The 24,930-nt window shown below is 35.4% G+C and overlaps 3 protein-coding genes across 3 annotated transcripts; all 3 read right to left on the reverse strand.

The window, feature by feature from the left end:
- Positions 1–551: 551 nt before the first annotated feature.
- On the reverse strand, positions 552–16,347 carry LOC116299260 (C-reactive protein 1.1-like). Its single transcript, XM_031707891.1, has 4 exons — positions 16,258–16,347; positions 3,621–3,962; positions 3,035–3,263; positions 552–1,288 (listed from the first exon to the last, which is right to left on the reverse strand). Exons 2-4 carry the CDS (start codon positions 3,958–3,960, stop codon positions 883–885), a joined length of 975 nt encoding a protein of 324 aa, XP_031563751.1. The 5' UTR covers positions 3,961–3,962; positions 16,258–16,347; the 3' UTR covers positions 552–882.
- Positions 4,341–5,904, reverse strand: LOC148911185 (uncharacterized). The gene has a single exon (XM_089029792.1). The coding sequence runs from the start codon at positions 5,809–5,811 to the stop codon at positions 4,459–4,461; it is 1,353 nt and encodes a 450-aa protein (XP_088885918.1). The 5' UTR covers positions 5,812–5,904; the 3' UTR covers positions 4,341–4,458.
- A 1,405-nt stretch (positions 16,348–17,752) lies between the features above and the next one.
- Positions 17,753–20,889, reverse strand: LOC116299258 (uncharacterized). Its single transcript, XM_031707888.1, has 2 exons — positions 20,605–20,889; positions 17,753–18,122 (listed from the first exon to the last, which is right to left on the reverse strand). The coding sequence occupies exons 1-2, from the start codon at positions 20,833–20,835 to the stop codon at positions 17,976–17,978; spliced, it is 378 nt and encodes a 125-aa protein (XP_031563748.1). The 5' UTR covers positions 20,836–20,889; the 3' UTR covers positions 17,753–17,975.
- Positions 20,890–24,930: the final 4,041 nt, after the last annotated feature.

Here is a 24,930-nt window from a genome sequence, read left to right on the forward strand (position 1 = left end):
TATATGTCCCTCTATACTTCGGCAACTAGAGAACCTGAATCTATCATAGACTCAGATCGGTCTGGATGCATGTCGTCAAACAATCTGAAGGTCTATGATGACAAGACTGATCTTCTCGTGCTCAATCCATTTATGCTGACAGTGATCTCATACCCGCTTCAAAGTCAGTTGAAAATACAATTTTTGGTTTTAATTACACCCTAAGCATTGAAAAATTTGTCATGGTTACTACTTCAGCTTTCAAACTATCTGTATCAAAAAATGGATTTTGTAAAATAATTAAAAAAATGTAAAAAAAAGGTATTTCAAAAATTATTCATAAGTTATTGAAATGGTCTTGAAAGCATATTAATATGATGTCAATGCATTAGTTCTTTAGCGCGTCGTCGTGTATTATTGTAGCATTGTAACTTTATTTGTCGATGTGAAAAAAAAACAAAACAACAAAAAACAAAACAAAAAAAAACCAAAAAAAAACCCAGTAAAACCAAAACCAAAAACGAAAACAACAAAGCAAAAGCACCCATTATGTTAACCAAACTTTGGGTTGAGTGACTTTAATGCCAATAAAGGAATTGTACAATAAAGGAGACGAACGTTTGCCTCCTACTTAATATTCACTGACTTAAAACTCTTACTCTTGTTTTTACTTATGCAAATCCCTGATCAAGAGTGCCGTTTTATATGACAATGGTTGTGTGCAATATTCGTGCAATCGGGCGTCGACAACAAAATCTACTGGAAGGTGTCCGATCCATTGATTTGATAATGCCGAGAGTGTTATCTAGCTATCTATATTAATTAACTATGACTGAATCCTTGAACTCTGGATTGAAACATATATAAGGCTAAGAAAATTCCAGAGAAACTGCCAACCGACAACTAGGTGTGACTTACCACACCAAATGGAGGACAAATAGGATCACACAAAGCCTGGATTTCGCCATGGGTTCTTTGTTTTAAATCTGACCACTTAACTACATTCCCTTGTAGGGTATGATAAGAGGCAGACAGTTCTTTGATCTCGTCTGCTGTGAACACTCGGTCCCAGATGTTGAGGCTCGTCAAGTTCCCTTTGTATGTCTGGTCTTTATCAAAACGTTCCATGTAGCCGTCTTGTTCTTGACCAAGAATCAATGCACCTTTTGTAATCACGTGACCCCTCTTTAAAGTGCCATCGTTTATTTTTTCGCAATCAAGGTAGACTGCTATCTTGCCATCATCATTCTTCCAGGTTACGCAGACATGATGCCAACGGCCAATTAAATTTTTGCGGCCGTTACTCTTCCTGGGTAAAAAGTTCAAAATAATTTAGAAAATTGATGTGTAGGCAGGAGGAAAGGGGTATCTCTGGGCAAATGACTAGAACAGTGTTGTTTCCGTTCGTGAAGTCACCTTCCAACTCTCTGCTTTTCTAAATGGTGCCGCTTTTGAAGAAAGATAGATGAGGAATAAACAGGTTAAACTATTCTGATTACGACACGATTTTCTGTCTTAGTTTAGCAATCAACACAAACTAGATCTAGTTATTGCGCAAAATATGTTTCACGAGTTATTCTACGGAAAAATTGAAGAAAGGATATGGTTTTAGGGACTGAAACTTAGAAAAATAGCGGAATGCTGTGTAAGCTTTCGAAAGGACGTCGAGATTCAATGTCAAATTTTATAGAAGAACACCACGGTGGTGTTGTGATTAATGGTCTACTGAGCAGGTGATTTCAGAGCAAAATTTGGTAAAAGAGAAAATAAAACCCCATTACACAAGACAATAAAACTATTACATACGAGGCGGATTAAAAGCGTCTCAACCTGTAACTTAGCCTTTCTTTTGGTCCATTTTCCAACTGCAATGGCGTTTTACTTATATCAATGAGAACAAGAATTCTGAAGTAATCCATTGGTTGCTAAGTTACAACATAAATGGAAACAACACGGTCCTGAAATAGAAGGCCGGACACAATAGAGACGCTCTTTCCTCCTAATTATCATAAAACTGGTTGAGATACTCTGTATAATGAGTATATTTCGCCACTCATTACAACCGATATATCATCAGATACATAGTTGTTCTATAGACCATGTGACAAGGGCGTTTCCTTTGAGATGCCTTAGTTAATCAGTTATAGAAGACAACACTGATGCTCTCATTAGAAAGAAATTAGTGATCTTCCAAAATTTCAGTGTATTAACATTAAATGATAAAAACCTAGAGCTGTTCGATATTAGAAAGGTTTGTATGGAAACGATAACTTTAATGAAGGGCCTACCAGCCTTGCCATCATGTTTTATTTATATATATATATATATATCACAACAGAATTTTCCAAAATTACTAATTTAGGCGTGGTCTTTCTCGTAATAAAAATACATTTTTGAAATCATAAATTGCTCGTGGTGCACGTTCCCAGTTTTACACTCGTTTTTCATATGGTCTATTTGTTGTTAGAGTAGCATTTCTTTCGATTTATTTGTTTAAAGTGTTGGAGGATCTGGTGCTTTATCAGAGTGTAAGTGATGCTCTTACTGACACAGCTTATAATTAAAGGTGCTAAAGCGTCAGTGCACTCGCTTCTCACTTCAAGGGTCTCAGATTCAATTTCTTGACCGGGCATAAAATGTGAATATAGTTAGTTATAAATGTCGTTGGCTTTTCTTCGGGTTCTATGGTTTTCCTCCCGTCGCAAAAGCAAGCAAGCTAGATCTCAATTCCATCTAAGAGTAAGCTGTGCCAGAATTTAGATATGTCAAGAGGTTGTTTCAGGGTTTGATCTGTGAGTTAGCCAAACCCTGAGTAAGTCCAGCCCAGAGGTTGTTTCAGGGTTTGATCTGTGAGTTAGCCATGCCCTGACTTACTCCAACCCAGAGGCTGCATGTTTCAGGGTTTGATCTGTGAGTTAGCCATGCCCTGACTTAAATCAGCCAAAATATAGTTTCAGGGCTCGATCAATGAGTTAGCCGTGCTTTGACTTATCTAGATTATCCAAGAGGCTGTTTCAGGTTATCAATAAAAGTTAATGGCTGAAGGAATACTAACAATGCGACATTGTTAATAGCCACGTTGATCATAGGGTTTTTTATATAAACATTTAGTTCGTTGTCGATTGCAGTGGTAGCATAACTGAGGACCGCATGGAATGTGGATCCCTCCATGTCAGGCTGAATCCACATGCTGATTGTGAATGTTGTCAAACTGAAAAAAGGCTCCACAAATATGATTTTGTCCTCAACTGATCTACGTGGAAAATGCAAAAACGTCGCGGTTTCTGGGAATAAAAAAAACAATGGTGAAACTTTCAGATGTTATATATCGTATTGTAAAGGTCATATGATTAAGATAATGACGATTATTATATTCAACTCAAATTTATCGCCAATTTATCTCCGACTTTCAATTCCTTATATATTGTTTCTATGTCACACAACATTAGCAAATTAGCTTGAATATCGATCTCAAATTGTGCAAAGAAAAAATAGCTGAGTAACATAAAAAAAGTATAAAGGACTAGTCGAATTATTAATCATATGATTGTCTAAATTAGCTATTTAGAAATATCAATATTCCTCATCGTAACCAATCCCTTTTTTTGCTTGCTGCAGCCATTCTACTTAGAAAAACGTACCAAAGCTACATTGAAGTACTTGACATTGACGTATCATGAAATACTTTGTATGAAGAGAGTAAACGAAATCATTAGGAACCACTAAATGACAGTTACAGCTCAGCTCACAAAGCCCAGTTGTCGGGTGATAGTTCATGCTGTAGCAGTTTCCAGAGGCATTGCATTTTCTATAACAGTCAAATTGGCTCGTGATCCCTGAGTGGCTTTCAAATACGTGACCTTGAAGCATCCTGTCTTGCGTCATGGACTCAGATATGAAGAACAACGAGTCAATCATAGGTAGTACGCTGACTGTTACCACCAAAATCAAGGAGCTTGTTACACGACGTGGATTTCTCATTGCTGTTGGGGAAAAAAGAAAAACATGTTTTACAGTGTTTCCCAAACACACGCACGATATTATACAATTTGAGTAGTAGTGTAGGGATGGCACGGGCCGGACTTTTGACGGGGAAGGGGACGGGGAAGGACGGGGAAGGACGGGGAACATTAATTATTCATCGCATATTAGCATAAAACGACGGGTAGGTATTGTTTCGGGTTACCGTGACGACCAATTGACGTCATAAGACTATTGTAGATGATGGCTAGTAAACACTAGCGTGGACTGCGTCGGTGTTTCTAATAAAACAGTTATCGTAGAATGATAAGTTATACACCGTAGTGAAAATAGTAACTGACGTTTCGGACGTTAGTCCTTCGTCGGAGTCATTAGAAAGTAAGAGTAAGAGAGATGTTTATATAGTAGAGGAGAGAGAAAACAAACCAATAAGAAAAAAGCAAGCCATTTAACAAAGGAAAACAAAAGGATCGAAAACAACAATAGGTGGGAAATAACTTAATTATAAGCGAAGCGTTCGTTCATCCCGTGGGGATTAACGGTGCCAAGTGAATGAATTAAGCGCATTTCTTTTGTTTTACGATGATTGTTGCTGCAGTGGGTTAAACACAGACCAAAAACAATAGCATTAAGCTCAGAGTGATTAGCAGAGTTAAAGTGCCGAGCAACTGGTTTAGATAAATCTTTCTTGCGAATGTCGTAAAGGTGGTCTCTAAAACGATCACCTAATCGGCGGCCAGTTTCTCCAACATAGAGCATGTTACAGCGTGAACATTGAATGCAGTAGATGACGTTAGAAGAAGTACAATCAAAATGATCTGTAATATTAAAGGTGGATTTGGGACCTTTAATAGAAGTATGTGAAGCAACAAAGGGGCAAGTGTAGCAACGTTTGCGAGAACAGCGAAAAGTACCGGGTTCTTTATTAGAAGGAAGTACACCTTTAACTAAGAAAGAGCGTAAATTACGGTCCCTTTTGAACGAAAAAAGAGGGCGTTCTTTGAAAATGTTGGACGTGGTGGGATCAGAGTTGAGTAAATTGAAGTTACGATTAATAACAGGTTTGATAGAGTTGTTAATAGGATGGTAAGTGATAGTGAATGGAATGCGGTTAAGGTTAGAATTGCGTGATTTAGGGGTGAGAGCAGTGTTACGATCTATGGAAGAAGCTTTAAGCATAGCACGGTCGATGATGGTAATAGGGTAACCACGATTAAGAAAAAAGGAACGCATTTCTTGACATTTGTGAGAAAAATCAGTGTCGTCACTGCAAAGACGGCGCAAACGTAAGAATTGCGAAAAAGGAATAGAATTGAGAGTGTGTTTAGGGTGTGAGGAGGAATAAAGTAAATATGAATGAGATTCTGTGGGCTTATAATGAATAGTGGTATTGAGATGATTAGCAGAAATACTCACAGAAATGTCAAGAAATGTGACAGAAGTTTCACTAATGTCCCAAGTGAATTCAAGAGCTGGGTGAAAAGAATTGACATAGAGAATAAAAGAATCTAGGTCTTGTTTTGAACAAGAAGTAGCACCAATACAATCGTCAATGTAGCGACCAAAAAGCTCAGGTTTAATGCCTGGATAGAGATCAAAAATCTGTTGCTCGATGTAGCCAACAAATAAATTAGCATAGCTAGGTCCCATTTTGGTGCCCATAGCTACACCGTTAATCTGTCGAAAAAAGCGGTCGCCAAAGGAAAAACAATTAAGGGTGAGAACAAGTTCAGCTAAACGCAATAAAGTAGGAGTGCTAGGTTCTAAAACGGTGCGAAGATCAAAAAAATGTTTGAGAGCATTGAGACCTTCATCATTAGGAATGACGGTATATAAAGATTTAACATCCATGGTAAATAAAAACTTGGATTGAGAATTTTGAAAATGAAAGTCATTAAAAATCCTGAGGGCGTGATTAGTGTCTTTAATGTAGGTGGGTAGAGTCTGAACGATAGGTGACACAAGAGAGTCAAGAAAGCTAGAAATAAGTTCGGTGGGACAACTACAAGCTGATACAATAGGACGGCCAGGATTATTAGGTTTGTGAATTTTAGGTAAAAAGTAAACATGAGAGGTGCGGGGAGTGTTAATGATAAGATTGTTGGCAGTAGCTGGAAGACTGCCGTCAGAAATAAAAGAGTTGATAGTGTCTTTGACAGTTTGCTGGTAGGTAGGTGTGAGGTCTTTGTTGATTTCAAGGTAAAAATTGGTGTCCGAGAGTTGGCGTAAAGCTTCCTCTTTGTACACATCGGTGCGCCAAACGACAACAGCACCACCTTTATCAGCGGGCTTGATGGTGATATCAGTACGAGAGCGAAGATTACGAAGTGCCGTCCATTCATCAGTGGAAAGGTTGGAAAAATTAAGTTTACGTTTAAAGTTGAGAGTAGAAAGATCGTGACGACATTTGTTAATGAATAAATCTAAAGAAGCAAATTGGCCCTCAGGGGGGATCCAATTAGATTTACGCGGGTTGAGGAGTTGAAAAATATCACGATCAGAAGTATACCTGATAGCTAAGCTATTGATCGCCTGACTATAGCAGGACGAGAGGAGGTAATCTTACATCGACCTCTCATCGACCTCTCATCGACTCTCAAGCATAGAAAAAATAAGCAAATATAAAATTATTATATAATCAGTTATTAATTTTGGTATTTAAAATGGTCTTGACCATGGGCTTCCTGTTTTTTCAATAACTAAATCGGATATGGACTTCCTGTAGATTTGTGCATTCATAAAATTGTTTTGATGCCTTGTCTTATTTATCACGAGACAAAAAATGATTGAAGGAAAGAGATATGACAGCATTAATAAGCTTGAATGGCAAGGGAACTCAGAATCATTGTACTATGGTCCAGTATGAAATAGAACGATTTCTGTTTATATAATAAAGAACAAGATAACAGAACTAATCATTTTCAGCTGATTTTTGCATAATTAGGAAGAACTTAGTAGGTCTTATTGTTTACCATTTATGAGTCATTAAGTGCATTGTGTTGGATACAAAAGTCAGCAAATACTCGGAGTATTTCTTGAGTTTGATGAGTTTGGAAGATTTACGCTTGGTTGAATGCTGAACTTTGGTGTTTGCTTTTAAAACAATTATGGAAGGATGTTATCATGAATTTGCTCAACACATAAGATTGTTTCAAAAAAACAACATTTATTTTCATTAGTCTTTTGAATTCATTGACGGTAGCATGATATCCTCGAGAGCCTAACTGGAATAACGTAGCCATTGCGTTTCTCAAAAGTAAATTTTTTAGGTCTTGCTTGCTTGTTTGGTTGGTTGAGTTTTGGAGTTAAAAATTCAAAATCCCCGCGCTCTATAAATTGGATTGCTAAACAAAAGACTTGCACAAACTTGCATAACAATACCTACCCGTCGTTTTATGGTAATGATTTAATAAACAATAGTCTGCTCGTCATTTTATGGTAACGATTTAATAAACAATGGATGTGCCCATCACTGACCCACCATTCCCGAAACAAAGACTTGTTCATACCGGTCAACAATAGTCTTATGACGTCAATTGGTCGTCATGGTAACCCGAAACAATACCTACCCGTCGTTTTATGCTAATATGCGTTGAATAATTAATGTTCCCCGTCCTTCCCCGTCCTTCCCCGTCCTTCCCCGTCCTTCCCCGTCCCCTTCCCCGTCAAAAATCCGGCCCGTGCCATCCCTACACTACTACTAATTTGGTACCGCGGAGAAATGAACAATTTATTTGGAAGTCAATGTAAGTGTTTACATGACATCAGGGCTGATCAAAGACACGTCTAATTAACATACCAAATTTGAATTTACTGTGCGTTTTGGGTTTTGAGTAGAGAGAAATTTAAAAACCAGTGACCTCCAGAAAAACCCTAAATTTGACCTTGAATAAAAAAACAAATACGGTGGAATCTGCTGCCAAGGCTTCGTCCTCTCTCCAAACTAAAGCTTTGGGGCAAGTAGTTCGCCCTTTTTCAGTCTTAAGCTTAGCCTCGATTGTGTCCAAACGTGTTCTTTTCTTTTATTGAGGTATATTGTGTAGTAAGGAAGTACGAACTACCGAATAATACCAGTTGATTAAAATGCGACGGCCTTTGGTTGAATAGCTGAATATTATAACGCACGACCGAGACTTTAAGGCTGAGCAAAGAGAACGTAACTCGAAACTGGAGTGTTTGAGACCCGCGTGCGTAGCCTAGTATGCGAGTTGATTTTGTACAGTTTGTCGTTCTCCAACATGATTTTCTCGCCAGATCTTCCAATTTTATTTATCTTTATTAGAAATCAGATCACTAGAGATAAACATTTGCGCATGCGTGTCACTCAGCACGTTTTCTACGAATTTATAGAGTTATTTATCTATAGAGTTTGAGGAAGAAAATAAATGTTTGTCTTCTCTGGATATATAAAAAAAGAATCGTGAGTATATTTTTGTGAGACCTAGATACTGTATTAATAAAGACAATACAAAATAAATAAGCCTGAAGTTTCAAGCATGGTTTTGGCATTTTGTGGCACCATCATCACACCAAAAAATTGCCCTTTCAAGGTTAAGCGCGACATTTGCACTGGTCATCTCCTATTTCTTTAACATTTTGCATACATCGGCTCACTGGTTAAACACAAAGCATGCAGTCGAGGTTGCAAGGTTCAGATTTGAATAATCCTTTGAAAGTACCTGGGCGCCTCGCTTGAGCGCTTTGCGTTTGACCAGTGAACCAATGTATGGAAAATGGTGAATTATGAACATTTACAATATGGCTCCATCAAAGCAAATTTCACCAATTGTAGGGTGATATCACACTGACGGTCGGGAAAACCTGCATTTGTTTTAATATTCATCCAAAGGTTTTACAATTTCACTTCCTATAAAGTAAAATCCGAATAAACAAAGAACAATACATTACAATCACGACAAATATTAGCGAGCGAACAATGAAAAACGTACCAATAGATGAACGCACATAAACACGTCGCAACCATCAAACACAATAAATACACGTGCACACAGGAGACAGCGATATTAGCCGGTTAGCGGACTCACACTTTACGACACGGCGGGAAAACACATAAAAAACTAGCTTGTTGAGGATATGACCTCAACACCAATCATAATCGATCGATTCTCACATTTCAATGGATTTTTGTCGTGGTGGAAACATCAAAGTATAAATATGTAAATCAAGAAGAATCTATATCTAGAAGATAACTCCCCAAAATCCTTCAAGTACAACTGAACGAATCGTATCTTCATGCTTATAATCCCCAGAAAAGCAAGGTTTTTTAATCGACTTTGCTTTCAGAGTCGGTATATGTCATTTATGTTTTATCATTTACCAGAACCACGACAAACTAAGCAAGCGAACAAACGATTACATAAACAAGGTACTGACTATATGTTGTAAAGGAAGAACAGTGCTTCAAAAAAGTTGCAAAATAACAGGACGTTTTTTTACGCCAAACAAGTGGAATTTCCCAATAAGATCTTCAATATACATTCCATTATTGTATAAACCGAGTGCACATTATTCTTTTCGTGATTGACAAGAGCAAAAGTTGAATTTTTACTCCTCAAAAGCGACGGCCGCACAGTCGAACTCCCGAAATTCCTTCATATGGACATAGCACAATAAGCAAATGATTGAAATCGAGTGTAAATGGTGAGAAAATAAGTCATGAAAACATTTGAACTTTGCTCGAAAATTTACTCATTTTGCCTCATCTTAGGAGTAAAATGTGGGAGTCTGGGAGCGAGTTTCGAAAATTAGAAGCAAATGTCTCGAAATATTTTGCCATGATTCTTAGAGGCTTTGCATTCTGTGCACAGAAAAAGAAGAAGAAGAAGAAGAAGAAGAAGAAGAAGAAGAAGAAGAAGAAGAAGAAGAAGAAGAAAAATTCAGGGCACAGTTGTACGTTGTAGCGGATAAATTCGTTTAGGTAAAAAACACGGTTTCGAGTTCAATTTGAGATTAATTTGCACGAGTGCGGTCGAGTGCAATTTCAGCTCTAAACGAAAGCAAGTGGAGTATTTAAGCTCTTGTCAGTAGACTTTTCCAAGGACGTATTTTGGATTATGAAAATACACTTGATTTTTTGAATCGAGATTGCTTACTTAACTGTTAATGCTATAAAAAGGAATTAGGTAGTCACTCTTTCTAAAGAGATAATTAAATATTTTAAATAGATAATAATTTGTATTAAATTTTTTTAAATTTACCTGGGATTCGAACCCACTGACAGAAATTTAAAAAAAAAAAAACGATTCAACTTTGCCATACCCCCGAGACATCCGCAGAGCTGAGGCGGCGTATGGACTTCGGACCTGACGGCGATTAAATCCTTCTGCCCTTGGGTGTACGAATTACGCAAGAAAATGTTCTAGCCGAAGCATCAGGGGAGAGACCAGCCGGCCCCCAGACCATATCGGCTGACCCCTTGCATCTCTGCCACGCACGGAATCGGTTGAAAACATAATGTTAAAAAATATTGTCTATTCGACGCATTGTTTTCACGGCTATTGTTATGCTGATTCACCTGGAACCGTGGTCTAGCGGAAAAAACTTGGATTCCATATAATGACACTGAGTCAAGTCCGGTTGTGGGAAGTTAGTACCTGGATGGGTGACCTGAAACTTATGCCTACTAAAAAAAACTCTTCAATGCTAGTTTTTTTTTGTTTGTTTGTTTTTTGTTTGTTTGTTTTGTTGTTGTTGTTGTTTTGTTTGTTTGTTTGTTTTTGTTGTTGCTGCTGTTTTATTTTTGTTTGTTGTTTTTTGTTGTTGCTGCTGTTTTGTTTGTTTGTTTGTTATTTTTTGTCGTTGTTGTTGTTGTTGTTTGTTGTTGTTGTTGTTTTTGTGCTGTAACTGTTAATCGATTAAAATCCGTTTATAGAGTTTACGTTGAGAAATCGTCAAAAATTAAAAACTGCCGGGCATTTAATTAGTGACCGGCAGTCTGTAATCATAAGCAAATTTCCTAGGTACTATACGAAGAGAATCTTTCGTATCCTGTCTTGCGGATAGACAAACACTTAAACTGGCATCAATAGGAGTATCCCTCAACCTGATTTAGGAGTATCCCTTCACCTGATTTAAGAGTATCCCTTCACCTGATTTAGGAGTATCCATTCACCTGATTTAGGAGTATCCCTTACCTGATTTAGGAGGCGCGCATGTGGGCTAACTGTCGACTCGATTCCCACCATATCTTTAACATGCTTATTGCCTTACATTTAGATCTATCTTTTCGAAATATACTGAATTGAAATGGGTAGATCAAACATGTGGAAGCTCAGCTTCACAGCCGTACAAGAAAGAAATTTGCATTGCACAGAGATTGCATGCTTATTTAAAGTGCACCTAACCTCCGATACAATACTTTCAGTATCGATTCTGCATAAAGTGAATAGTTGAATGGAGAAATATTTATTCATTTGAATGTCGCGTCTTTAAGTTATGAAGGCTTATACTTCCAATCTGTTACTGACTTTTAAGTTTATTTGTTTTACTTACCGTGATGCATCACAATTTGTTTACATTTTGAATCGTGTCATCACTGAAAAAACAACTCTAACCTTTTGAATAACCTCTTAAAAGAATGCAAAAGAATCATTTTTGTGCCTTAGTGCTATGTCGGAAAAGGATTTAATATGAAATTATTATTCAATATATGAATCTTTGAATTTCATGGACCACGAAATTCATCTGTGACAAGTGACAATGGGTCTTTAATAACACACATGAAAAAATTAAAAAAATAAAGGGATGAAAATATGTGAAATATTCAACGCAATATTTTATGAAATTCGTTCGTTCGTTCAACACCAACTCTATTCAAAGCGATTTTGGTTTCAATACATGTAATTCAAAGAGTTTTTTATTTATTTCAAACCAACATTTGGTTTTATAAAATAAATCAAATAGTACGTACGCTGTGATTGGTTGATAGCTATATTTGCATGAGGGTATGTAAACACAGTTGTGACGTCACACATTTCGTGTTTTCCCGGTACAAGTTCAAAAATTTACAGTTTTTTTCGAGGAAAAAAACGCCCCCAAAAATGTATTTTGAAGACGAAGTTCCAAATTCTGACATGTGTCAGGGCCACAGGCATAAGCCTATGGTGTCATGCAGGTGTTTCTGATCGTAATATCGATCATGACAATCTCTTGTTGGTTACCGTAACGAGAATTCCCTCAGGAGCTACAACACACGTCCTTCGTCAGGACAGCCTCGGTTGTTCAGCGAAGTGCTTTCTTATGATTTAAATGCACTGTCCGATAAGGAATACAAGTATTTCAAGGAAACAGTCAGCAGCTTCAAACTCTTTCCAGCGATAGCTCTTCAACTCCACAAAATATTTTCTCGAGGCAAGACGAAACAATCGACTTCGCTGCCGTGTTTTCTGGCTGTCAAATTGAGCAAAACCACGTTTCTTTCAACTGAGAATTCCAGTCACAGTGACACTCAGTTATCTACTTTTGATCACTTTCGTAAAGATAATCAATTCTGAAATCTTTTATTAATATTTATATTCAATCTTTGAACATTTCTTTGTATTTGTTTTAAAGTTAAGAATGATAAATATTTAAAATAGCTAGCGATTCTTTCTCGCTTCACATTTGCCTCCTTGGCGTTTATTACACGAAATTTGATTGGCTAACGATCGAAGTTCGTGATGTATGGAGAATTTGTATTTTGATATGAGAATCAAATTCAAATAAAGATTTATTTTCTTGCAAGTGATAGTGTTTTACTGTAAAGTAAATCTTAATCACCATGAATTGTGGGCCTGTGGTAGACACATGCCGTGAGAGACTGGACAAGAAGCATGGTGTGAGTGGAGAGAGAGAACGGCCATTTTTCTAGTTGTTGTAAATTTATTAGACAAGTGAGTGAAAATAGGTCATTTGTGGAAATCCTGGGCCACGGAATAAAGTTTTTTGGATTGGCTGATTTTGCAGCTAACTGGATTATGTTAATTGAAAAATAATTATACCTGACAGTTGCTGGAAGTGTTCAGAAAACTTTACGGCTGAGTCTAGGGATCTTGTAGACCAAAATATTGTGTAAACACCTACCACATGTTTAATGGTCTTGCTCATCGTCTTTTTCATTTCTGTTTTAGTTTTCGCTTCACTTCGGCAACTGAAGAACCGCTCTAATATTTTCTTTAGATCGGCTGGCTCATTTTCCTCAAATCATGTCATAATTTGTTGTCACTATTTCTTCCGATATATTCAGCCGTTACGATGTAGTTTTACTTGTGTGTTTTTTGTTTGTTTTTTGTTTGTTTTTTTTTTTGTTTTTTTGTTTTTTTGAACTGTTTTTTAGGTGTTTCATAGTAAAGTCTGTAAAGTCGTTTCTTTTACCTTAAATAAAATGGCTGCCATTTCCCCCCCTCGATTTGCTACATGTGCAAAGAAGGGAAAACGGCCTCCTATTTTACGTATGGAGAACGTTATTATTTTATTAAGACTATTTAAGGGAAAGAAAAGCACTCTACACTTAAATTAAATTTAAATGGTAAATTAAATGTTATATCGTTTCGTTCCGTAAAGTACTATAAGCCGAAGTTGTTTACCTAATTTGAACCAAGAATAATTATTTTTCAATCATTGGACCACAAACCTAGCGTATTAAAAACGTTTTTTTCGTTGCCTGAGAAGTACATCGTCCTATTTAAACAAGGATTGCTGTAAAGGTTTAACGCCTGTACAAGAGTTTTTAAATTGATACGGATAAAAAAGACGAGCGCCGCTCCTACAAGCTGAATGAAAACAGCAACGCAAAACTATTTTAAGGACGGGAGGAAAAAAATTTATGAGGTAGAGAGACTCAGTGGTAGCCGTGGTGGATATGCAAGATAATAAAATGAGTTATTCCATAGCTTATATCATGCTTATATAATGCATATTATTTCAGCAGCTTCAATCACAGGCAGCCCAAACAAGGTTGCTGTGTATGGTAATGTATGGGAGTTATGATAAAGTCATGACAATAAAATGTTTCATTCAACAATTTGCCTCAAAACTTGCTGCAGTTGTTGCTTTTACTTTGTTCAGTCTTCTGGCGACGTTTCAGCGCGATTTGAGGCCGTTTAGTGTTTTTTATTTTCAAAATCCGCTCTTCTCTACCTAAATAATGGGAAGGCTGGAGACTTAGCACCCGATATCGACTACATCACGCTAGAAAATTAAAAAAAAAATCTCTCTCTCTTCCCTCGAATCGCAATAAAAATGCAACATATCAAAGGAACGATAATTTCTCTATTATGACATGTATTCAGAATGCCACCACGCCATACCGCCCGCTCAAACAGCCAGTCAGAACTCACGATTTTTTAGGATACCGGATCGGAAAAAAATAAGAGACTGTATGTTCAAAACCTACAAAAACATGCGTTTTCAACTGTCTTGTCGATGTCTTGTTCTAAAGTCTAAAAGTACAATGGATAAGGGGTTTGAAATTCTTGTTGGTTGTTGTCTTATTAATCTGCTATGGAAGCAGCTTTGAAAGCCCTAGAAGATATTTGAAAACTTCGCTTTAGAGGTAAAATATGTCATATCAGCAATACAAAGAAGTTTTTATTCCCTTTTGAGATTACTTTAAGTAGTCTGTATAAATGGCAGTAGTCGGCAGTGAATCTAGTCCTTCACTGTGTCGCTCTTGTTAGTCAGATAACTCCGGTAGGTTTTATTTTTACCTAGTAAATTTGAATGACAAGCTCCTAATATACCTTGAGTATGAATAGTTTTCCAGCTTTTTACTTGTGTTTACTCAAGACGTTGTTTTAATCTATTTTCAATTTTGTCGTCACTTGCTAGTGCTGGAAGTATTTCTGCACTTAACTTTAGGTGGCTCAGTCGCTTTACAAGTCGCTTTTCTCGGACTCGGAATCACATTTATTGAAGAAACTTGAGGTCTATTTTATTATCTCCACTTTTAAAATTGTAATTTATCAACAATGACCCCTTAGATACTCATAACAAATAGTATATTCCTACACGTTATTCATGAATATACTTTCATTTACAAAAATAGTTTTTTCTTCAACATTGCCACTCATCTTCATGTTGCCTCAAAGGGCCTAGTACTAAAGCGAAAAAGTTTTCTAAAGGGATACGCACGATCTAAAAATAAGTTTTCGGAAATTCTGATATCGATTCGAACAATAGCGCGAGAGTTGTTTATTATTATAATTATTATCATTTGTATTGCGTCTGTTTCATTCAGATATGTTCTCTGTCCTTCATGGTTTCCTGCAATCATATAAACGACTTTTAAACAGGCTATCGAAAAACACTCTGGGTAATTTAAAAAGGAATGAAATAAAATTTCAACCGTGAACATGGAAATTGTATTTTTCTTTTTTTCTGTTTTCAAGATATTTTTCGATAACATCGTTTGTTGACAAAACTATATTTGTAAAAATTCCCCCCCACAAAATCTTTATATGTATATATTTTGCTTTTAATTCAATATTTTGTCCTTTAACTTTTCTTTACGTTTGTAGCGCTTCTATCGAAATTATGCCAAATAAGGTTAACACTTTCTTTAAATTATCTAAGGAAAGTAAAACATCATAGAAATTATGTCAGCAGTTTAACAATCGGCATAATGTGTAGGAGCATAATTTCATCTTCTACCAATTTTGTTTTGAGATTTGAATGAGTTTAATGGCCAGAAAATATATAAATGAGGACGAATCTGTATCCAATTTACAATACTTAAATTATGTCTTTAAAAAATGAAAATATAGTTTTATATATTCAAAAAAATAAATCGTAACTATCCCTTAAAAATATTTGTTTGATCTCTCCTAACTTATTTTTGTTTGTTTTAAGTGTTGTCGCATAAAACGACTATATATGTTGAGCATAAATATTTAAACAACAGAATACTTTGAGCTATACATCACTTTTTACACATTTCTTTTCTTTGGATTAAAATATAAATTTCGTCTAAAATTCGCTATCTTTTTCTTTCTTATAATTTTCTTTATGAATTGGAGTGGCCTATCAAACTGTTGCCATATCATTTTTCTTCAAAGAAGTTGTGCATTCTCAAAATGAATTTGTTCCATCTAAATACTTTAAAGAAAACTTTATACATTGTAATTGTGAAACCTCGAAAAAGAGTGCTTTGAATTTAGCTAAAAATGCATTTTCTCTTTGAAATTCGTTCGTTACCTTTGGGTTGGTTTGGCTGGGATGCCTGTAACAGCCCAGTCGTAGGAGTCCTTTGAAATTAGCTAAAAAAATGAATTTTTTTCTTTAATAGAATGTATTCCTTACCTTCGGATTGGTTTGGCTGGGAATTTGTCAAGGTCACTAGGATTTACTCGTAAAGTCTGGATTCAGCAAGTTGGAGTACAAATACAGTAGTGTATGTGATGATTACCGACACAGTAGTATATGATAAATACCGTACTATATGATACCGAGTTAGTGGGAGTTTACGTAATACATAAAAGGAATAGCGATACGGTTTCTATGGGATGTAACTGATAAATTATAAACGAAATAAATTATATGCATAAGATATCGCGGCCTGACTATGACAAACTATTACGACTGATTATAAATTATTGTGTGAAGATTTTAAAAAAAGGCTTTTTTTTTTCGTGAATTCTATAAAAAAATTGTCGCAAAGCCAAATATATCCCAGTAATAAGGTATTTTACGGCTGGACTATTACAGGCATCCCAGTAGTTATACACCTATTCAACAAAAAATCGTTGCACGGGACCGAAAACAAGAAGTTGACGACCGCAACATATGTTAGACTGTCTTGTAATTTACTCAAATCAGATTTTTCGAAATATTCACAAATCATCGCCATTTTCATGTGTGAATACCACACCTTGCATAAATATAAAACAATATTTTTTGTCTTTATGTCGCGTAGGTCTTTTTGGTATACCCCAGCTCGATATGAAACATTTAATATTGCCTGAAATATGTGTTCAAAATATATGAATAATTCATAAGCCTTTGGTCTAATTGGAGCGACCCTACACATCACGTGCATGGACCTTTATACCGATAAATGCCACTTCATTAGCCTCCTTTTAAAGATGATAATTCCAGGATAATAATTTTATAAAACAGTTCTCATTCTTATTTATATTATTTATATAAAGAATGTTAACGAGGAAGACTTTGCCAGAGATACATTTGCATCATGGAGCCTCATGAAGGTCAGTCTCTGTTACGATCACTGACGATCCACAAAATCTCATCGACTAGTGCCCCTGTCTTGAGATAAGCATGCTGTCTTCAGCTTGTAGGACATATTTTTGGACTTAGTAACGCATGGCAGTAACGCACTAAACACATTGCGCATGGTAGTGATGCACAAACCTCTATCGTAATAAAAAAGTCCAAGTTTGCGACGGTCATGGTCACTCCAATTCGGATCAGAGGCTTTTGAACTATTAAGATAAGTTTTCGCAGCTGTTCAAAAAACTTGCAGATCGTTTTTTTATCAGGTCTAAAAGAACCCTCCAACCCTCCAACCCTCCAACCCTCCAACCCTCCAACCCTCCAACCCTCCAACCCTCCAACCCTCCAACCCTCCAACCCTCCAACCCTCCAACCCTCCAACCCTCCAACCCTCCAACCCTCCAACCCTCCAACCCTCCAACCCTCCAACCCTCCAACCCTCCAACCCTCCATGTCGTTCACCTAATTATAAACACCCGATAAGACAATTTTACTCACACATGATAACGAGAAAAGATAGTAAACAAAATAAGCAATATTAAAAATCCAAACGAAACGGCAAAAATACGGTTTTATCAAGCTCAGTTTAATCATTTCTTGCATTGACTAATTTAATTTACATTTTCGTCTGGTGCCAGGACTTTCCTGACTGAACAGCTGCCTTTGCGAAGTTTCTTCAATCGACATATCTTTTGTTTAGATATTGTTTCAAAATGATTTTACACCATTTAAGCCGAAGGGTTGTCGTAGTAATAGTATATTTTATGTAAATTGGGGTTTCTTCAATCTTATCGACGGAGGTCGCTCAGTAATGAAAAGTCAGGCTTTTTTTCTTGTTCCGTTGTTGGACGTTCCTTTGGTCTTCTGTATTCTTCTTGACCAATGTTGGTGTTAGTTTTAGTGTTGTATTCCTGTCTTTCTTGTTCTGGTTGAATCTACAAGAATACAAGGAATTCGAATGTACCTCTTTAGATTCGTATGTAAATTGCCCTTTTCAGATCACATGACATTCCCTTGAGAATTGTTCTTTAATGACGAAACTATTTACAAAAAAAAAAAAAAAAAAAAAAAAAAAAAAAAATCAACTCCCAATATAATGGCATCAGATGTTCTGAAATGTGCACAACAATCAAATTAATGAAATCTTAAAACTGTTGCTTTAGCTATGTATAATTCATTTTTAATCATCCGTACAAAATCTACTTCAAACCTGAGGCAGAACAAAATTAACAAAGTTATATATATTTATTATATATATTTATGATATAGTATGCGCGCGCTGATTGGTACGTCGAAAACGGTGCTTAAGTGACCTCAGGCTCACTTCGCCTTCGGCGAATAATTGTTAATTACAAATACCTAATGGGTATCTTAAACAAAACGCCAGCCAACGCTTTGGTACTTGTAATCCCGCTTTGAATCCCGCGAGTCCATTACCCATAATGCACCCGATATAGTTATATACTATATACTTAGTGGAATCAGAATTTCTGCATATCGCTGTGTATATATATATATATATATATATATAGGAAACCACTCACTAGTCAAAAGACTTTGAGAGCCATCCTCAACCACACGCGCCCTCTAGCGATTGTTTCTGTCGCGACTAATTAGGTTTTGGTGTACGGTCAATCATGGCGTTTCCTTAGCATTCAATAGGCACGTGCCCTTATCGCTTTGTGCTTTCCGGTTATGGAAGCGCCTTGTGATTGACGTCCAGCAAAACCTTCTTCGTCGCGGGGATCCCGGACAGAAAAAAAATCGCTCGAGGGCGCGTGTTATTGAGAATGGATGGAATAGACGTTTCGGCCTTATATCATGTACAAAATGTTTAAATTTTCTTCACATTCAATGAACCTATCATTGATTGACTTCGAGTCCTATTTCAATTTGATCTAACTTGCTCGTGGCATGGTAGCTGGCGTTCCAATCTACTTCTATGTGTATGTATGTGTATGTATATCACATGTATATGCATTTAAAACACTCATTAATAATTCATAAGCTTATGGTCCAATTGGCGCCACAATACACGTAACGTGCATGAACCTTTATACCCGATAAAGTCCTCTTCATTAGTATTCAAGTGATTTTATATAAAGACACATGTGTCTTTATATAAAGACACATGTGATCTTTATATAAAGACCACTCGAATACTATGAGAGTGACTTCATTAGGGATGAAGTATGCATCCAAGTTTAGATGAAGACATAGAGCTTCATCAAGGCCATAGTCAACCCTAATGATCTTTGACTAACGTGCCTGTCTTTGCCTTGGCACGCAATATCCAACGTGTGGGAGCTTCTATTGAATCTGGTTGCGCATGCCCGTGACGTCAAATCTCTATCGAAGTATAAAAATCCATGTTCGTGACGTGTATGGTGGCTCCAGTTGAACCAAAATCTTATAAATTGTTCATGAGTGTTTTAAGCAGTTCAAAAAACTCGTAGATCGTGTTTTATCAGGTATAAAAGCACGAGGCTACGCCTCGTGCTTTTATACCTGATAAAACACTCCTACTCGTTTATTAAACAGTACATAAACTTTCATCCTTTCGTGCACATATAAAAGTATATATCAAAAGTTTCCCATAATTTGATTTGATACACTTTGGTTATAAAATTTTCAAAAAACGGAATAGATAATGATTTGAAATACTAAAGGGCCTGTGCGCATTAATCCTATTTCATTTCCATGATACGTTTTTGTTACATATATTATATTATTTCACATATTTTTAAATTATATACACCCTTCTCATAATGGCTGACAAGTGCATGAAAACGAGGTCACCCAGTCATTATTTCACAATAAAAGATAAAAAATTACATGAAATGACTTTAAAGAAGAAAAGTATAAAAAATGACATTTGTTTTGATCTGAATTAGCGCTAACAGCCTTTATTTTTAATGAGCAGCTTGGCTCAACCTTGCAAGATGACTGGGTGACCTCGTTTACGTGCGTTCATCAGCCATTATGAAAAGAGTGTATGTTGTCAGTATTCGATTAAATAATTCGTTTATCATACATTCCCCAAATAGTGAAAAAGAATTGTCAGTTTGAAAATCATTACTTCTCTTCAGTCTGCAAAATAAGATTTTCCATTTGAAATGATATTTTTTGGCGGTATGTAATCTCATTCTGGTTTTTTTTTTTTTTTTTCCTTCTTCCTGGGTGTAGTTAAGTCACAGATTGAACCCAGAAAAAGCCTCTAGTTGATCTAAGTCGGGGCAAGGGTACCTTACAGTGTTAACCCTAAAACAATGTATAGGCTGATCAAAGTCAGGGCACGGATTACTCACAGATGCATGGAACCTAAAAACAACCTAGTTAGCTGATGCAAAAAGGGCGGAGGACGGAAAACCATTGTACCTGGAGAAAAACCCTAGAATTGATATTGAAACCACTTACTTGAAGTAGCCTTTTTAAGAAGAGGTTCCTCTTGCGCTTTCGACATCCTTTTCTTCTTTTCCACTCGATACAAATCTGCCTTGGATGGAGCCTTTCTTCGTCAGCCGAGACAGCTTTTATAGGAAGAGACTGATCACTCAAAAACGAGTCATCATGATCACTTCTACTGAAGCTTAGTAACGATAAAATCAAAATTACTAAAGAGCACAGTGAAACTAATCGACAAACCATCTTGAATCTGAGGGCAGGTTGGAACAAACCTTTGCTGTAGTGTAGTGGAACTGTCTTTTTCTCCCTTTATATTAAAAACCCCGGCACACCTGCTATAAAACTGGGAGTATTATGACACGTTTATGAAGGTGGGCCAGATACAATGCCTTTTGTTTTCTTAGAGATATTCTCTCTTTGTGTTAGTCTTATCCCGAGGGCTGTTCTCCGTTACGATTGTTTAGATTAAAAATTAGCTTTTAAGTATTATGAACTTAGCAAAGAGTACAGCTAATAGTAAAGAAGTTGAATGGGCTTAATGGTTTTAAGTAGGTATTTTCGGGAAGATCTTAATGTAAACTACGTATGCAATCGAATGTCAAGCTGTGAGAGGAAACCTTTCTAACTGGGAGTAAACGCAACGCCGAGATAATGGAATAATTCCTCTTAAGAAGGTAAAATCTCAAATCTCAAATATTGACTCAAAAGTAGATCTATTTGTATTATAGATATAGGGCTTTAAATATAATTTGAATGCCTTAATCTGGAATTATAGTAAATCACATTAATAGAAACAGTAAATATATCGATAAAATGAGAAGCTTAAGAATTAGAGAGAGAGAGAGAGAGAGAGAGAGAAGAAAGGTGTGAACAAAACAGCCTTCTCAGAAACCATGCATGAAGTTTAATAATGGTGGAATAAAAATTGAACCGAATATAATGCACAGCCTTATAGTGAATTTCCTCATACAAAAGTCAATAAGTCAGAAAAAAGGAATTCAAGAATACGAAACTTATTTTTTAATTTCGAAGATAGAAAAGTGACACCTTACGAAATAAGGATAGGATATCTAATATCGAATATCGAAAACGCAAACGCAAACACAAACGTAGCTAATTTAATTGTTTTTTCACGCCGTTTAAAGACGATGAGAAAATTGCCAGATTTATCCGGTTTTCGTTTACTATGTCAAGTTAACATTTGTTGGCAATTTTCATTTTCCATTTTCACTATCTTAAACACAAAATCTCATGAAGTTGTCGTTCAGGAATAAATAGGTAGTGTCAAATACGGCCAGTAAAGTTGTAAATGGATGAAGTCGATTGAACTTATTTCTAACCGTTAACTGTTCTGCGGTAGGTTTACTCTTAAAATAGCAAACATTAAGAGTAAACTTACTGCTAAGCTTTTAGCCGTTCTACGTCAAGTTCACTTTTAACCTTTTAATTTTTATTACTAAATAAGTATTTGACCGTTATTGATACTATCTATATATTCGTGATCAAATATGAAATATCAAGCATTATATTATATTTCTTCGTTTACTGGCCACAACAAAACAAAAACAACACAACAACAATGATAAAAAACAGACAAGCAAATAAAGATCGTTAGCAAACAGTTCTTATATTTTATCTTGCAAAATGAAATAAAATATTTGTATTTTGTATTTGCATTTATGTCCCCATTTTTTTTTTATTCATTTTTTTCATTTATTTATTTCTTTACTTCACGTCTTTATCCATGAATCCATCTATCCATTCATTCACATGTATGGTCAAGGTGGTTTTAGTGGTGTGTGATGCGATACGATTGCTTAGATGGCTGCGTTGTTGTATCAAACAATCGGAATAAAATTTAAAATGTTTCTTTTTTTGGTGGTACAGAACTGAAAGGCTGCACATACTGCTAATAATAACCATCCAAATTATTCCATGTTATATTAAGTAATATTAAGGTTTTTTTGTATTGCTATATCATGCTTCTCCGTAGTATTTCACGGTATTAAATATGGTAGCTATTATTTACAATGCTGTGATTCAAACGGTCTTATTTCGTGTTTGGTTCAGGGCAGCGAAATAACTCAAACCATTGCATACCTTGAGATAGGAACATAGTAAACGCGATGAATATGATTTTATTATGTTGCAATTTCAAGATGAAAAAAATAAAAACATAAGACAAAGTTGACAGACACTCTATTGCAATGCGACTGTATCCAGGAAAGCGCTTCATGTACGTGCTAAGAATCATAAATTTATGTTTAAATCGTTTGGGTTAACAGAAAGCTTTTTGGTGCGTTATGTTCGAATGAATTTGTTGCAATTCAAAGTTCTAAAAGCCATCTAAAATATAATAAAAATAAAAAAAAACTCAGTTTGAAACAATGACTGAAAACAATGGCAAACCAATCCAAAGCATAATATAAAGAAGCCCCCCCCCCCTCCCCCAAACAACAGCAACAACAACAATAACAACAACAACATAAAATACAACAACAACAACAGCGATGACGAAAACACCACCAAAGACAATAATAAATAAATAAATAAATAAATAAATAAATAAATAAATAAATAAATAAATAAATAAATAAATAAATAAATAAATAAATAAATAAATAAATAAATAAATAAATAAATAAATAAATAAATAAATAAATAAATAAATAAATAAATAAATAAATAAATAAATAAATAAATAAATAAATAAATAAGTAAAATAAATGTTATAAACAAATAGAGAAAAATAAAAAGGAAGACAGATATAAAAATAGATATCATATAAATATAGATAAAGGAAAATTGAATTGCCTAGAAAAATAGCAAGCTGAATCACTTTATCCTGTAAAGTAATTATAATATTCTTTGATACGTCAAGAAAAGACGATTTTAATACGATTCTAAAATAAATGAAAAAAAAGGTTTGTCCTAGATAAGAAAGGATTACGAAAGCTAACTATTTCTAGCAACTTCTAAATTTCCCTTAATTCAAATCCCACATTTCCTTCCTAAAAATAACTGAATGAAATATCCATTCGTTTGTCACCGTTAAGAAGATGTCTCCGTTCATTCATGTGTCTTTGTTGTGGTTAATTAAATTTTGTTGTTCTTGTTACCGTTTAGTTTTACCGCTTTTTGTTAGTATAATAATCATTTCATAAAAAGACGAACGCTAGAAGATTACGTTTCGACATCGTCCGATGTCATTATCAAGTAAAGTCATGGAGGAATAATTTAACATTAAATAAGCAAACATAGCTTGAATAACTCAACCATTCAACCATCGTTGTTTTTTTTTGTATTTAATGCTAACTTATTCTTCCATCGCTTTACTTGATAATGGACGATGATAATGGACGATGTCTAAACTTAGTGCAAATTAAAAATATTAAAAATAATGATATTTGGAAAAATGTAGAACCTTTTTTTAGAATATATTCATAGGGATTTGAAATTATACTTACTTTGTATTTGACGTCCAAATAAACTTATCATCGATTAGGATCCTTTCAAAATAATCGTGTGTACACACAGTCCGACCAGGAGTATATATGCCCGATCGAAAAGAACGACGATGTCATCGTTTCTTTGATATGTTAAATTTGTATTGCTGTTCGAAACAAAAACAATGAACTTTTTTGGCATTTCATAGCGTGGTTTGGTCGATATTTGATACTTCGATTGACTTGGCAAGATGCTCAAGTGACCATGATATTTGATGTTGGCGTAAACTCTTGGTGTGAATCGTTCTCAGAAGTACACAATGTGGGTTCAACCAACTATTGTAAATGTTATCTGTTTAACATGCATTACAGAGTTAGTACGATTGAATTAGAATTCGAGGGAAATGTTCACTTGTATTTTTGAGCTGATAAATAGCACAACAAGTGAACGCACTGTCCGCCATCTTGAATTTTTCTACATGACCACTGAGTCAAATAATATTCTATTGTTTTCGTTTCTTACCGAAATTGGCATTCTTCTGGACTGGTATATGTGACACTTCGTCTCTATTAAAAAAATTAAAAAATTAAAAAAAAATTTAAAAAATCCAAGATTTTTAAAAAATTATTTTTATTTGTTATTTATTTTTCACCAGACGTAGTTAAAGCCAACTAGAAACAAACTTAGTTTCTTTAATTAATTAATTAAGCTTTTCGGCACTTTCTTTCGGAGTTGAACATAATTAAAGAGGCGAGTCTCTTCCCCAAAACCATAAAATAAATTGCCAATAAGTTGATTTACTCTTAGAACTAGAAATATATTAAAAAAGAATACATTAATATGTCTGTGGATAGTCTAAATTTATAGTATATTTAGCCATTAGCCGACGAA

Source organism: Actinia tenebrosa, unplaced genomic scaffold, assembly GCF_029948245.1.
Source record: "Actinia tenebrosa isolate PJP-AT-01 unplaced genomic scaffold, QUT_ActTen_1.0 PGA_scaffold14__42_contigs__length_11649687, whole genome shotgun sequence".
Taxonomy (NCBI): Eukaryota; Metazoa; Cnidaria; class Anthozoa; order Actiniaria; family Actiniidae; genus Actinia; species Actinia tenebrosa.